Source organism: Alternaria metachromatica (genome assembly GCF_023757995.1).
Source record: "Alternaria metachromatica strain BMP 0045 chromosome Unknown scaffold_10, whole genome shotgun sequence".
Taxonomy (NCBI): Eukaryota; Fungi; Ascomycota; class Dothideomycetes; order Pleosporales; family Pleosporaceae; genus Alternaria; species Alternaria metachromatica.
Window position 1 is genome coordinate 360,606 of NW_026055501.1, and position 13,265 is coordinate 373,870.

Here is a 13,265-nt window from a genome sequence, read left to right on the forward strand (position 1 = left end):
CCTGAATGCGAAGGCCACCGGCGTCCGAACGCACCGAGCCCTACGCGCTATCCGGAAGCTTACCGTCGGACCCCAGTCACAAGTGGAGGTAAGCGAGGAATGACGGCATCGATCCTGACTACGAGTCTAGATCGCCAGGCGCTTTGCAACAACGGTATGCGCCGGATGAACCGCCGATGATTGTGTTTGTTGGGTAGAAAAGCGAGGTGCATAAAGAGTACCTGAAGATCCTCCCGGTCTCCGATTGAGCGTATATGTTGGGGTGCGCCGAAGTTTCCTCAACCGCATTTCTGATTTCGAAGCTTTGCAACAACATGACGCTCCTGCAAACCCTTCTCCGCGCAACCGCGTTCAAGAATCCTCTTCTACGTACCCTCGTCCCTTCTGTCGCACTCGCATACGGCATTCAGGCTGCTGTCGCTGTCCCCTCCATCGCAGCGCAGACAGAACGGTACTATGACCTCTCCGGCAGCTTCACATACCTGTCCTGCACAGCGCTCAGCTTAGTGCTGCCCTACATGCGTGCCAGAGCCGCAGGCACCATCACCGGCGGTATAACCGAGTATTTCAGCGCCCAGGGCCTGGGGCAGGGCACGTGGTGGTGGAGACAAGCGCTTTTGAGCGCTGCCGTGGGGATTTGGGCTACGAGATGTACGTTCGCTTGCGAAAACGTGACTTGAAGAATCATTAACGATGCACAGTGGGTTCCTACCTCTACAAACGCATATCCAGCGACGAAGGAAAAGACTCCCGTTTCGACTCCATCCGGACCTCCCCACCCAAATTCCTCGTCGCCTTCTTCGCCCAAGCAACATGGGTCTCCCTCTGCACCTTACCCGTCATTCTAGTAAACTCCGTTCCACGCTCCGCCTACGCAACCTCACTCCTAGGACAAGCTGTATCCTCAAAACCCTACCTAACAGACATCATCGGCCTCGCCATCTTCGTCTTCGGTCTGACATTCGAGGTCGTGGCTGATAGACAAAAGGACGCCTGGGTCCAAGGCAAAAAGCAAAAGAAACACTCTGAAGAGTTCCTCACACACGGCCTGTGGAGTAAATCTCGGCATCCGAATTACTTTGGCGAGGCGACGTTGTGGAGTGGTATTGCGATTGCGGCGGCGGGGTTGCTGGTTAGACAGCCGGCGCAGGCGGCGTTGGGATTGAGTGGCGGGATTGGCGGGCAGGTGCTTGTTGCGGGTATGTGTGCGGCTAGTCCGGCTTTTGTGTCTTTCTTGCTGCTGAAGGTTAGTGGGGTGCCGTTGAGTGAGGATAAGTATGATAAGAGGTATGGGGATCGCAAGGATTATCAGAAGTGGAAGAGGGAGACGCCCATGTTTGTGCCGAAGATTTGGTAGGTTGATGGAGAGGAGTGTAGAATATACGTCTCACTCTGGTCGTGTCAGGAGATAAGGCTGTCCGAGTATGGGGCAAAGTGGAAGTCGAACAAGGCGTAGAAAAGAATTCCAACGTCCTTTCTCCCTCAGTTTTTCGGCGCGTTCTCTACTATTCGCAAAGCCTCTTCGTCCATGATTCCTGCTTCCACCAACGCCGTAACCGCATCGCGTATCCAAGTCTGACAATTCCGTATCTCTACCTTCTTTCTCGGTACCTACCACATCCAGTCAATCAGCCATCCCATAAATCGCTTACACATCACAAAACTCACCTTACTATCCGCAGCGATCAAACTCGGTCCCGGCGGCTTTACACCCAACACGATCTCCTCAAGCCTATCTCTCGCAACTTGATCAACAGACCACTTCCCGTCACCCATTACATCGACAACATGCTCGTCCGCAACTTCCCCCAAAGAGATGAGTTGGTGCCGCCTTCCATCAGCACCAAGTTCGTGGTTACGTTCGAATTCAATACTAAAGCCAGTTGCTGCATCACCGGTTGCGTTGAGATACGTTCCCGTTTGAGGGTCGCTAGACGAGAGATGCGGGATCCAGAAGCCCCAGTGCGCGGGGAAGAGGGGGGAGTTGAAGACGATGAGGTAGATTGGTCGGGGCATATTCTACTCTTCGGTGATGAGTGTGGAAGGATTGGGGTTGAGGCTGTATTCGGAGGTTTTGCTGGCAAGCAAGGGGGTGCGCAGCGCTAATGCACTGTGCCGCCCCCGCGATCAGCGTTGCATACCTGAATGTCTTAAACGTGCTAGGCATCAGCGTTGTACCTGTATACAAGAAAGATGCTTGAGAATCTTTTGGATAACGAAGTCTCTAGTTCCTCAACATGTTGCGGTAGACAATCACAAGTCGTCACACTACTGCAATAGGAGAAATCGCATTCCATCCTTGCAAGATGCCGGTTCTAGAGTTACCAGTCTGGCTTCGCATGTTTGTTTGATTCCATGACACTCTGTTCATCAGACTAACGCCATCTAGTGTCTTCTTGGTCCTCACGACATCATCCTTCATACCACAACTTCACCGTACCGTCTCCAGAAAGAACAGTTCAGGCATGTCGACAAACTACCTGCTATTCAATCTCATCTCAGCAACCGAACAATTCGCCTTCACGTTCTTCTACATTGTAGATTCCATTCGAGAAGACAAAGGTTTTCACCGCGAACCCGTAACCGTAGGGAGTTGGATCGATCTAACACAGACCGTTGTTGTACTGCTGTATTGGCTTACCTTGTATGCACCCGTTGCATTCCCTCCATTTCTCCAGCTCAAACAGCACAAGCACTGACTCTCATCGTTTACGATAGTTCAATCCTACATCTCCACTACCCCTCCCCCTACCGCGACGTCTCAACGCGCTCCGCCATAACAGTCTACGTAGCGTATTTCTCCATACTGATCTTCCCCATCTTCGTCGATGCCTTCTACGCTAACGATATATTCTGGTTTTACCACATCATGTTCGCCTGGGCATGGCATGGCGCGCACATCCTCGGCATCAATTGGATTGTCATCGGTTTGGTTATCGCGTCGTTTTTCTGGCAGGCGAGAGCGATTCGTGCCGAAAGGGAAGAGGAAGAAGAGGAGGAGAATCGGGACGAGGCGAAGGAGGAGGCGCTGAGCCGTTTGGGGCTTGCGATGCAAGCGGTGGTATTTACTGGGGTGGGTGTGGCCTGGGGGTTAAGCGTCGAGATGCCTTCGCGGTGGGAGTGGTACAATGGGTTTTTGGGGTGGTGGAATGGATGGTATCGTTATGCGGGCTGGACTGCGGTTGGTTATGTGATGTTTGCGGGTGTACAGGCGGGCTTGCTATGGGAGGTGATATGGAATTGCAAGGAAAGCAATGGATGTGATGATGATGAGACGGAGCCGTTGCTGCACGCATGAAGGCAGTCTTAAGACCTTGCTAAACTTTGACCGATTAGGAACGAAGTGATTAGTCACTGTTAGATTGAAAGTCTGGCAAACCTCGTTGGTGAAGTCCCCACCTAAAATTGCTACCACACTTGTCTACCCGCACTGCGCACCCTATGATCAACGAAAGACGCGCACTTTATTTCACGCCAGATTCACATTCAATATTGTATCTATTGGCTTCTCTCACAGCAACAATCAGTTCATCAAAGGTATCATCAAATCTACATCACACTCACGCCAACGCGCCCATCGGGTCCCACAGCTCCAGCATCTTCGGCTTCTGCTCGAGCACCTTCTTAATCGTGGAGCTGACAACGCTGGGATCAACGACGGCCTGGTACACAAACTCATCCATCCAAGCATCGCTCATGACAAAGTAGCCCTTGTCACCTGCACGCTCACTCCATGAGTTCTCCACCCTCCAGCGCACGGGCTTGCCATCAACAACATGTACAGCCGTCAGCACCATAGCATGCGTCATCTGGCTCTCACCGGTCTGCAGACGCTCCGCCTTGGACATGCCGAGCTTGATATTGAAGCCGAGCTCGTACTCGAAGAGATCGGTGTCCATAATTCCCTTGGTGGAATCGGAGTACTTGCCCACATCCGAGCCAAAGAAGACGGGCATGCCTTTCTTCAGCATCGCAATGCAAGCATCTTTGATGGTCTTCATGTCGACATTCACATACGTCACTGGTCGGCCGTTCCAGACGTTACCGAGTCGCTTCACGCTGAGCAGACGGTTGTAAGGATTGCGCGGGTCGTTTACAAGCGAGAAGAGCGAGTGCACGTCCGTTCCAGACAGCGCGCGGACGGTCTTGTTGTCGGAGAGTTCTTTCGCAAAGGCGGTGGGTCGCGTCTTGACGGTGCAGAAGTTGCCGTCCTTGTCATAGTACTCCCAGGTGAACGGCTTGGTAGAGCACGGGGGAGGTCCTAGCATCAGTGTTAGGATCAGGTGAATTTCGCGCAGCATCTTCTCCTTCTCTTCGGCAATAGTCGCCTTGATCGCGTCTGGCGATGCGTTGCTGGATGCGATGGCACGTAGACGGACGGCATCCTCCCGCAACTTGGTGGTGATCAGACGGTCCATGGTGGACGAGTTGGACGCGTTGAACGAGTCTGGGTACAGCGAGTGCGGTACCAGACCATACTTCTGCACGAGGTTGGCCACCATATCCCACTGTCCGCCGTCACCGACAGGGCTGGACATCAGCGCCTGCACGATACGACTGTCAATCTCCTCACTGTTTGTATCCAGTATGCTTTCGAGGAAGTAATTTGCCTTCTCAATCTTGTCCCAGTAGAAGAGGTATGCCTGCGATAGCTGGAACCCGGACAACTTGTACTTCTTCATGATAGCGACGCGGAAGACGTTGGTGGAAGCGAAGAGCCAGCATCTTCCAGATGAGGCTTGGTTTGTGACAGGCGAGCCCTCGAAGGGAATCTTGATGTTGAACTTCTGGGTGTCTGCGATGACAGCGGATCGGGATGAAAGTACGGCGTTGGCAGAGTTGGAGCTAAGAGCTGCGAGAGCGAGGCGGTTCTAAAGAGGTAAGTAAGAGACAGTATAAGAGCTGTGTGTAGTACCTTTGGGTCTTCCATGAGCTCCTTCTCCCACTCTGACACTGACGCGGCAGATACATCTTGTCGGTACTTGACGCCGGGGGTGTATCGAGGTGCTTCGACAGTTAGACTTGATATATCATTCTCAACGCCATGTAACGTACGAGCCTCTCCACCAACAACGACAAATCCATCCTTCTCGTTCATGGGTCGTTCATCTTTCATGTGGAGCGCCTGGAGTCGCTCCATCAACTTCTCATTAACAGCAGCATCGGACGGTCGTGACTGGTTGTTGCCCATGATGAAGATAGGGACAGAACTTGCGGACTATCGTACAGCTCTCGATCAAGAGATAGCTATGTGTTGTAATCTGGGGAAGCTCTGGCTGCCCATCAAGGTGTCGCTCGTTATCGCGCTTATCGGGCGGGAGCAACGCGTGCATGGGTCTCGTGGCAGCCCCACTCCGATCAGATGGCTGGCGCGGAAAGTGCCCGCCTCCATACCTTCCACATTCGATCGACGTGCATCGAAGCATGATGCTTACATGCGAGACACGCCGACTTGTGCACAACTCAGCATGCAGATGCACGTTACTCACGACTGTTAATCGGGTGCTAGAGTCTATCGTTGCCTGACTGCCTCAGCCACGACGCTGCGACCACCGCGCTATTACCGCGTACGAGGCTACGAGCATCGCCTAACGGCCCATCTCCACAGACCCTGAAACTCGTGACAGCCGTTTTGCTTCTTCATCAGGGCAGCGAGTAACATTATACCGCACCAATTTAAACACTTTGAACATGCATCCAACACATCTATCACTACCTACGCAAAGAGGCCATGCTGCAACACCGGCCCCAAACGGCGCGGCTGCTAAAAGAGGGAGATGAAGATGTACAGGGCCGAACGCGTGTTTCATCACGGCGCCGCAAGGCGTTCCCCTGAGCGTACACATCACAGCCCAGTCAACGCGAGTTCCCGAAATATCGGTGTATCTCGCGCTCAGCCCTGCAAACTGAGATTTATATCCTGGTTTCCTCTTTTTGTTGCGCAAACATCGCACCTAGCCACCGACAAGCAGCGATAACCTCCAGCGGCACCGATTCACCATGGCGCAACGACCGGTATTTTGGCAGAAGCGCGTTCTCGTCCCCTTCTGGATAGTGCGCATATGTATCATGCTCTTGATCATTGGAGCAGTAGGCATTTCGCTGAGCAACGTGAAAGAACTGGAAGACGTTATCCAACCCTCAGTCTCGTAAATTACACCACCAGCGGCGCATACACAAAGCTTACAGCCAGTAGATTGCTCATTGTCATTATACTCTTCAGCTGTATAGTGCTCCTGATCGACATCCTCGCCATCCTGCTCTTCCTTCGCGATGCGCTGAAACCTGGCACTTTCCTCACCATGAACTCGTTCCAGACTGCGTTCTGGGGCGTCGCCTTGATCATGGAGTTTGCGGATATCGGCAAGGGCGGTAGCCATGTAGGCCTTGGCTTCGGCGTCTTCGTATTGTACGTTCAAAGTTCCAGGAGGTCGTTTGCAGCACTGACACATCGCAGCCTCAGCTACTTCGGTCTCTTCATCTACTCGGTCATCGGCTATCGTCGCGCGAAGGCAGAGGCCAAACGAGGCCAGTACGCACCGGCGCACAACCCATTCGGGGGTTCCGTACCTGCTCAGCAATCATCTCCGTACAATAGCACACCCGAATACCAAAACACCGCATACCATTCGCAGACGCAACCTGCTGAGATGCACAACCAATACCTTCCCCCATACCAGGGCGGCGCTGCGACCGACTACTATCAGCAGCCGGTGAAGCCTGCTCACATCGTATGAGCGAGAAATGGAGATATTAAGGATCTGGCGAAACACGGAGAAATACAGAGCATTTGGACAAGGCGTTCTGGGAATTAGGAGATTGATACCACGGGTTCCTGATACTTTCACATGTCGACATGCCGCATGAACCTTCATGCGCGGCGGTCCGAACGACTCAATAGTTTGAGTAATGGTAGCATAGTTCTTCGAGGAACGGGCCGTTTGATTACATGCGCGGGATGACATCCCATATGGTCAGTGTAAGGAACGGTTCCATGAAAATCTATAGACGGATATATGACACATCATGAACCAAACTACTTGCATATCAAAATCCGTGAATGACACCTCGAGCTCCTCACACGTGCGAAAGACTACCGGGCGCTCCTGCCCATTTGAGTGGCTGCAGCCGAGGCGCTAGGGGCGACACCCCCAAAGGCTTGGAAATGTCTCCGTTTCGGAGGTCAACAACCACTCACAGCCACAAAGCCGTTGTTTGCAGCATGTCACGACCATGGTCATTTATGCGAGGAGCAATCAGATCGCTGCTACCCGCACGTTGTGACTAGAGTGCGGCGTGTGCCATGGCTGTGTTCCTGACCTCTGTTCGCCCGTTCGGCTCGCATAATGCTTGGAACATTAGCGGTGGATCAAGACTGGGGACTCTGTGGCTGGCGTAAGGATAGGTCGGGAGAAGGGTGTTGTTATAAACGTCAGGTTCGCGCTGTTTACTTGCGTAGGTCTCAGGTCGCTCCGTCAAACACATTCGCTTCATCATCTTCCATTCGTTATTCAAGATGCGATCCTTCCTACTACTCGCTGCAGCAGTTCCTTTCGCCCAAGCCGTTCGCATCGTTCAGTCAAACGATGACGGTTGGTCAGAGGCAAACCTTCGTACCTTTTTCGACGTCCTGAACTCTGCTGGCCACGAAGTCGTGTTGTCTGGTCCCGCCGAGAACCAGTCTGGCAGAGGTTGGTAGTCGAGTCATGGCCATATACACATGCTGACTTATATCAGGATCCTCCGACGCACCCCCGAAAACCGTTGATTCAGACGGTTGCATTCATGCGTCCTGCCCGGGAGGAAGCCCGCCAACCGGCGCAAACGCGACAGACCCTCGCCTAAACTACGTCAACTCTTTCCCGGTCACCTCGATCAAGGAGGGAATCGATGTCACTGCCCCCAAGCTCTGGAACGGCGCAAAGCCTGAACTCGCCCTGACCGGACCGAACGTCGGCAGCAATGTTGCTGTTCAGGTACCCTTCTCCGGCACAGTCGGCGCTGCTGCATTCGCGGCAAAGACGGCTCAGATCCCAGCCATCGCCTTCTCTGGCGTGACAGGAGATCCTACTGCATGGAACGCACCTACTCCTTTCCATAGCAAGGTCTATGCTGACCTGGCTTTGAACGTTACCACGACTATCATCAACTCTGGAAAGCCGTACCTCCCGGCGAACTCCTTCCTGAACGTCAACTTCCCCGCTGTATCCGAGACCAAGTGCAGCGACCCCAGCCAGTTCAAGTACATCTTTACTCGCATCAACACCGGTCTTCTGAGCGCTCGCGATGCAGAATGGTGCGGTAGCACGCGCCTGCCGTGGGAGGCGGATGTCATCTTGATCCGAGGAAGCGATTGCTACGTTACCATTAGCCCTGGCGATGCAAACGACAAGACGACTATGAACGATGCTGCGGTTCAGACTGAGATCATCAACAAGCTCAAGCCGATCCTTTCGTGCTTGCCTTAAGCTGGAGGATGATGATAATCGGGCTGGTTGAGCATGAAGATCTTATGATGTACATAATACTATGAAGGATAATGCCGCTTCACAAATACCCTCCAATCTGTTCATCGCGACGCGACTACCATAACGACCCTGATCAAGCAACTGAAGTGAAAACACGTGAGGCTGATGAGTCATCGTTAACATTAGGGTGAAGGCAGTTGTAGTCTTACATCTCAACAGCCAACACAGTCAACCTACAAGATTTTCAACACCAATACCGAAACCATGTCAGACCACAATGTCGAGGCACCACCAGCACCACGCACCGACAAACTCTTATCACTCGCAGCGCGCATGAAATCATACGAAGCACAATTCGACCAAACCCTCCCACTCGACAAACCCATCATTCTCCGCCTGGATGGTCATGGCTTCTCACGCTTTACCTCGCACTTCGCGCGCCCATTCGACGAGCGCATACACACCGCCATGATATCAACATGCGCCGATCTTCTCCATTTCTTCCCCCGAGCCACAGTCGCATACACGCAATCCGACGAGATCACCCTAGTCTTCCCAGAAGGCGTAAAGAATTTCAACGAGCGAGTACAAAAGCTGTGCAGTCTGAGCGCTAGCTACTGTTCCGTGAGGTTCAACAAGCATCTCACTAATGCTCTGAAAGCCATGCCCGAGCCGGAGGTCAAGGGCGACGTGGAAGAAGTGCTTGGAACGGCACATTTCGATGCGAGGTTCTTTCCTGTGCCTGGTGTAGCGGAGGCGCTTAATAACCTTATCTGGCGCTGTCGCAATGATGCTGTGAGAAATTCTGTTTCTGCTTTTGCGAGGACTATGTATTCGACTAAGGAGATGAATGGGAGGAAGACGAGGGATCTTGTTAGTATGATGCTAGAGGAAAAAGGTGTTAGGTTTGAGGAAGCGGTGCCGAAATGGGCGATAGAAGGTTGTTTGATGAAGAGAGAGCAGTACGAGCATGAGGGCGTGAATTTGAAGACTGGCAAGATTGAGAAGACGTTTCGGACGAGGACGCGGGTGGAGGAGAGGGGTATACGCGAATTTGGAGATGAGGGGTTGAAGTTGATGACAAGTAGGTATTGGTAAAGTAACTTCGTGAGCTTATTGCTCTTCTGCGCGGCAGTCAGGCTGCGACAATAGCCACAGCGATCAAACGTCAGATGCAACCCACTCGTATGTGTGCTTTTCTTAATTCTTTCTTAGTTGATATTGAATCCGCGAAGAATAAAGGTACATAGGTTTACAGCTGTGTAAAGTTATTACAGTGTGTTTGCGTTGCGATAATATAACGTGTTGCTCAACCGCTCCATTTGGCGTTTCCAGACCAGCGCAATTAAAAAATGAAAAAAAAAAAAATGAAACAGAAAGATGTGAGTCACACACGCAACCCATACCTGATCTCCTTATGCGTAGAATTCTGCAAAAAAAGAAGTTGGGGCCTGACCGGGATTCGACTAGACGCTATTAGTTTGCGTTCGGTTTCGAATCTTAATGGGTGAACTTACACCCGGGGCCTCCTGCAGAATAGGCTTATCACGTTCACGTGATTTCCCAAAGCAGGAATCATACCACTAGACCATCAGGCCGATGGATCTCTTGAAGAGATGATTGATGGAAGGTTGTGATTTTGGTGCGTTTATATTGCGGATTTCGAAACAAAGGGGCTGCGCCGAGAATTGGCGCATTAGCGTTCCGAAGCGAGACATGCTGCATCTACCCCACCTTAGTCCACTAGTCTCACTATCTTGCCCCTCGGATTTGACCCAAGAATATTGGATATTGCATTTTCATGTTTCCACCGCGACTCGTTTTTGCTCGACACACTTAGGACCCCAAGAAACTTTCCGATGCACTCGATATAGAGCCTCAACACCGCATTCATGATCTGGATGTCTAGAGCCTGCGTTGTCAATTTAGTGATCGCACTTGAGAACAGTCATGGGGTAGCAGCAATATGAAATCATAAGAAAGTGCAACACTGAAGCACAGCATGCGAGAAAGTTTACAATTTCAAGACCAACTGTGCGCCGTAAAAGCATGTACAGTATCATGAGCATCGATTCAGGTTCCGTGGCATTTGATCGGCCTCCTAGGATCCAAAGAGGTTCTCATCCCTCCAAAAAATGGAAATTTGCTCAGACAAAGCATCAGAGTGTGTAGAATCACATCGTGGTATTAACCATAAGATAAGCGGCAGAAACATGGGTGTAACGAGAGAATAGCCATCTCGACTAGAGAAGTTCTTGGAACTGTCACTTGGTCCGCAAACACTAATCTGCCAGAATAGATGCAATGAGTATTTGCACACACGCCGCATGTAATGGATGCAGAAAGCGTTCGTGCCTCATAGTTAAAAGCTTTATCACTGCCTAGAAATATTGCAATATTTGATTAAAAGCTTTGCGGATTGCGCAAAAATGGCGCGTTTTGCCTCCAACCATTCATGATTACACCGTCATACTCATGTATCTAGCAACCCGTAGGTTCAGGTCAAGCTTGCTTAGATAGCAACGGTATGATTTGTGTAGCGCGTTGTGTTGCATTGTGCAAGTACGTGTGCTTCTCAACTGAGTAAGCCCGGTCAACCAAATCACGATGTGATCGCTTCTCGAGGTGCCCAGGCCATTCTATCGTGAAAAATGAATCCTGCAATGCAAGGAACACGCGAAAGCCTGACGTGAATCCCATGGCAAAGCGGATCATTTTCTCCACAGCAGCCGCTACCACGACCGTGCATGCTGCGCGGTCAGACTCTTATCATGGAAAAATGAGAACTTCTCCATCTTAGATAACGCATCAAGGACAGAATTCCCATGTTTGCTCAGAATGATGTACCTCTGGCGTGTTGGCGACACTATCCGCGACCAATCACCACAACTACCACCCAGCCCTGTGTCTCCACAGCCCCGCATTCCGGATACCGGTTGGGAACAGGCGCGACCCACTCAGACCACGCAAGCCAGCCGTGCCTGCAGGTGCCAACATCGTGAGATTGATGCTCGTACGTCTGTGTGGCAAGCCCAGTAAGCTAATCGTTACCAAATCTTATGCCGTGTCTCGGTCACGCGTCTAGCATCAAGCTTTTGCCCTGCTCGTCTGCAGCGGCGTTCATCTAGGGTCTCAACGAATCGTGCGGCTGGGTCGCCGCGGAAGTCACGATGCTTTGTCGGTCAGCCAAGGTGAAGGAAGGGGAGGTACGCGTATGAGCTGCAATTACATCATGCCTGTGTGACATATACATGTCAGCACAGGAGCGCCCTGGCTTGTCACTCAACATTGTGTTTCCTCTCGTCTTGTCTTCTTACTTTCGACTATCAGTCTGCGAATACACAACATCAGTTATGGCAGCTTTCCGGTCTTCGAGAATGTTGCTTCGACGTTTCGCGCGCCCAGCGCCACCTGCATTCCGACTTCAGCCTTGCACGACCCCTCTTCAGCGTCGAGGTCTCGCTTCACACCAAGACGCAACCTATCCCCAAGTTCCATACGAAAAACATGAAACTGTTGGAGAGAAGCGGTTCAGCCAATTCGACCTCGACGGAAAAGTGTTCGTGGTTACAGGTGCAGCATGCCGTCCTCCTCCCATCTCCAGAGCAGACAATATGCCTTTGTAACCCGTGTTAACGTATCAACAGGTGGAGGTCGTGGATTGGGACTATGCATGGCCGAAGGGCTCGTAGAGGCTGGTGGCAAGGTGCATTGTCTCGACCGGTTACCAGAGCCCCCTCAAGCATTCCAAGAGGCTCAGGGCCGTCTCAAGAGCAACATCGGTGCAGGTCTGCAGTACCATAGGGTGGACGTTACAGACGAGCAGGCGATGCGAAAGTGCATTGGCGACATTGCCTCGGAACACCAAAGGCTTGACGGCCTCATTGCAGGTACGGAATTCTTCAAATTCTTCGGAACTCCAATGCTAACCATCCCTTCTCCAGCTGCCGGCATCCAGCAAGTCACACCCGCGATCGACTTCAAGAAGGAAGACATCGCAAAGATGCTCGACGTCAACTATACCGGCGTGTTCCTAGCAGCCCGAGAATGCGCCCGTCAGATGATGGAATACAAGATTCAGGGCTCGATCTGCCTGGTCGCAAGCATGAGTGGCACCATTGCCAACCGAGGCTTCATCGCGCCCGTTTACAACTCGTCCAAGGCGGCCGTGGTGCAGCTGGCACGAAACTTGGCCATGGAGTGGGGGCGAAAGAATCCAGATGGTTCAGGGGGTATCCGAGTGAACTCTTTGAGCCCAGGTCATATCGTCACGCCAATGGTGCAAGCCAACTTTGACAATGGCGAGGCCTCCCGCGAGGAATGGGAGAACAACAGCATGTTGGGCAGGCTCAGCACTCCTGAAGAGTACAAGGCTGCGGGACTGTTCATGTTGAGCAAGGCGAGCAGCTACATGACTGGGCATGATCTGAAGTTGGACGGCGGTACTACCGCTTGGTGAGAAGGCTGTTGTCGTACTGTAGGATATGTCTTTTGAGCGTTCTCAGCGACAGGTTGGCGTTGGTATGGGTTAACGCCGTTACGAGAAAGTCTAGTTTTGTTAAGCTTTCCAAAATTGTATCATCAGACTTCTGTCAAGTTAGTACGAATCGTGGTCGTCTCAACATATTGAAGCTGGAAGAGTGATGGCAAGACGCTCCTCCCAGTCGCTCCAGCTGTTCTTGTTCAGGGTCCGCACGCGCCTTCCCCACTCGGCGCTAGCTTACAGTCGGACCATCTGTCCTTCCGCGCGGTCTTGCGACAGCTGTACATTTCGCGGAGCCACCAAGAGGGCAACAA

At 52.0% G+C, this 13,265-nt stretch overlaps 6 protein-coding genes across 6 annotated transcripts; 5 read left to right on the forward strand and 1 right to left on the reverse strand.

The window, feature by feature from the left end:
• Positions 1 to 314: 314 nt before the first annotated feature.
• Positions 315 to 1,357, forward strand: J4E83_005241 (uncharacterized protein; the record flags this gene model as incomplete). The annotated part of the gene is made up of 2 exons (XM_049332161.1): positions 315 to 651; positions 702 to 1,357. The coding sequence occupies 2 exons, from the start codon at positions 315 to 317 to the stop codon at positions 1,355 to 1,357; spliced, it is 993 nt and encodes a 330-aa protein (XP_049188612.1).
• Positions 1,358 to 3,560: 2,203 nt separating this feature from the next.
• J4E83_005242 (uncharacterized protein) lies at positions 3,561 to 5,191 on the reverse strand (the record flags this gene model as incomplete). The annotated part of the gene is made up of 3 exons (XM_049332162.1): positions 3,561 to 4,871; positions 4,916 to 5,007; positions 5,056 to 5,191. 3 exons carry the CDS (start codon positions 5,189 to 5,191, stop codon positions 3,561 to 3,563), a joined length of 1,539 nt encoding a protein of 512 aa, XP_049188613.1.
• An 809-nt stretch (positions 5,192 to 6,000) lies between these two features.
• On the forward strand, positions 6,001 to 6,737 carry J4E83_005243 (uncharacterized protein; the record flags this gene model as incomplete). The annotated part of the gene is made up of 3 exons (XM_049332163.1): positions 6,001 to 6,064; positions 6,232 to 6,409; positions 6,458 to 6,737. The coding sequence occupies 3 exons, from the start codon at positions 6,001 to 6,003 to the stop codon at positions 6,735 to 6,737; spliced, it is 522 nt and encodes a 173-aa protein (XP_049188614.1).
• Positions 6,738 to 7,516: 779 nt separating this feature from the next.
• J4E83_005244 (uncharacterized protein) lies at positions 7,517 to 8,468 on the forward strand (the record flags this gene model as incomplete). Its single annotated transcript, XM_049332164.1, has 2 exons — positions 7,517 to 7,691; positions 7,738 to 8,468. The coding sequence occupies 2 exons, from the start codon at positions 7,517 to 7,519 to the stop codon at positions 8,466 to 8,468; spliced, it is 906 nt and encodes a 301-aa protein (XP_049188615.1).
• Positions 8,469 to 8,732: 264 nt separating this feature from the next.
• J4E83_005245 (uncharacterized protein) lies at positions 8,733 to 9,566 on the forward strand (the record flags this gene model as incomplete). The annotated part of the gene is made up of 1 exon (XM_049332165.1): positions 8,733 to 9,566. One exon carries the CDS (start codon positions 8,733 to 8,735, stop codon positions 9,564 to 9,566), a length of 834 nt encoding a protein of 277 aa, XP_049188616.1.
• A 2,482-nt stretch (positions 9,567 to 12,048) lies between these two features.
• J4E83_005246 (uncharacterized protein) lies at positions 12,049 to 12,927 on the forward strand (the record flags this gene model as incomplete). Its single annotated transcript, XM_049332166.1, has 2 exons — positions 12,049 to 12,053; positions 12,078 to 12,927. The coding sequence occupies 2 exons, from the start codon at positions 12,049 to 12,051 to the stop codon at positions 12,925 to 12,927; spliced, it is 855 nt and encodes a 284-aa protein (XP_049188617.1).
• Between the last annotated feature and the right edge of the window lie 338 nt (positions 12,928 to 13,265).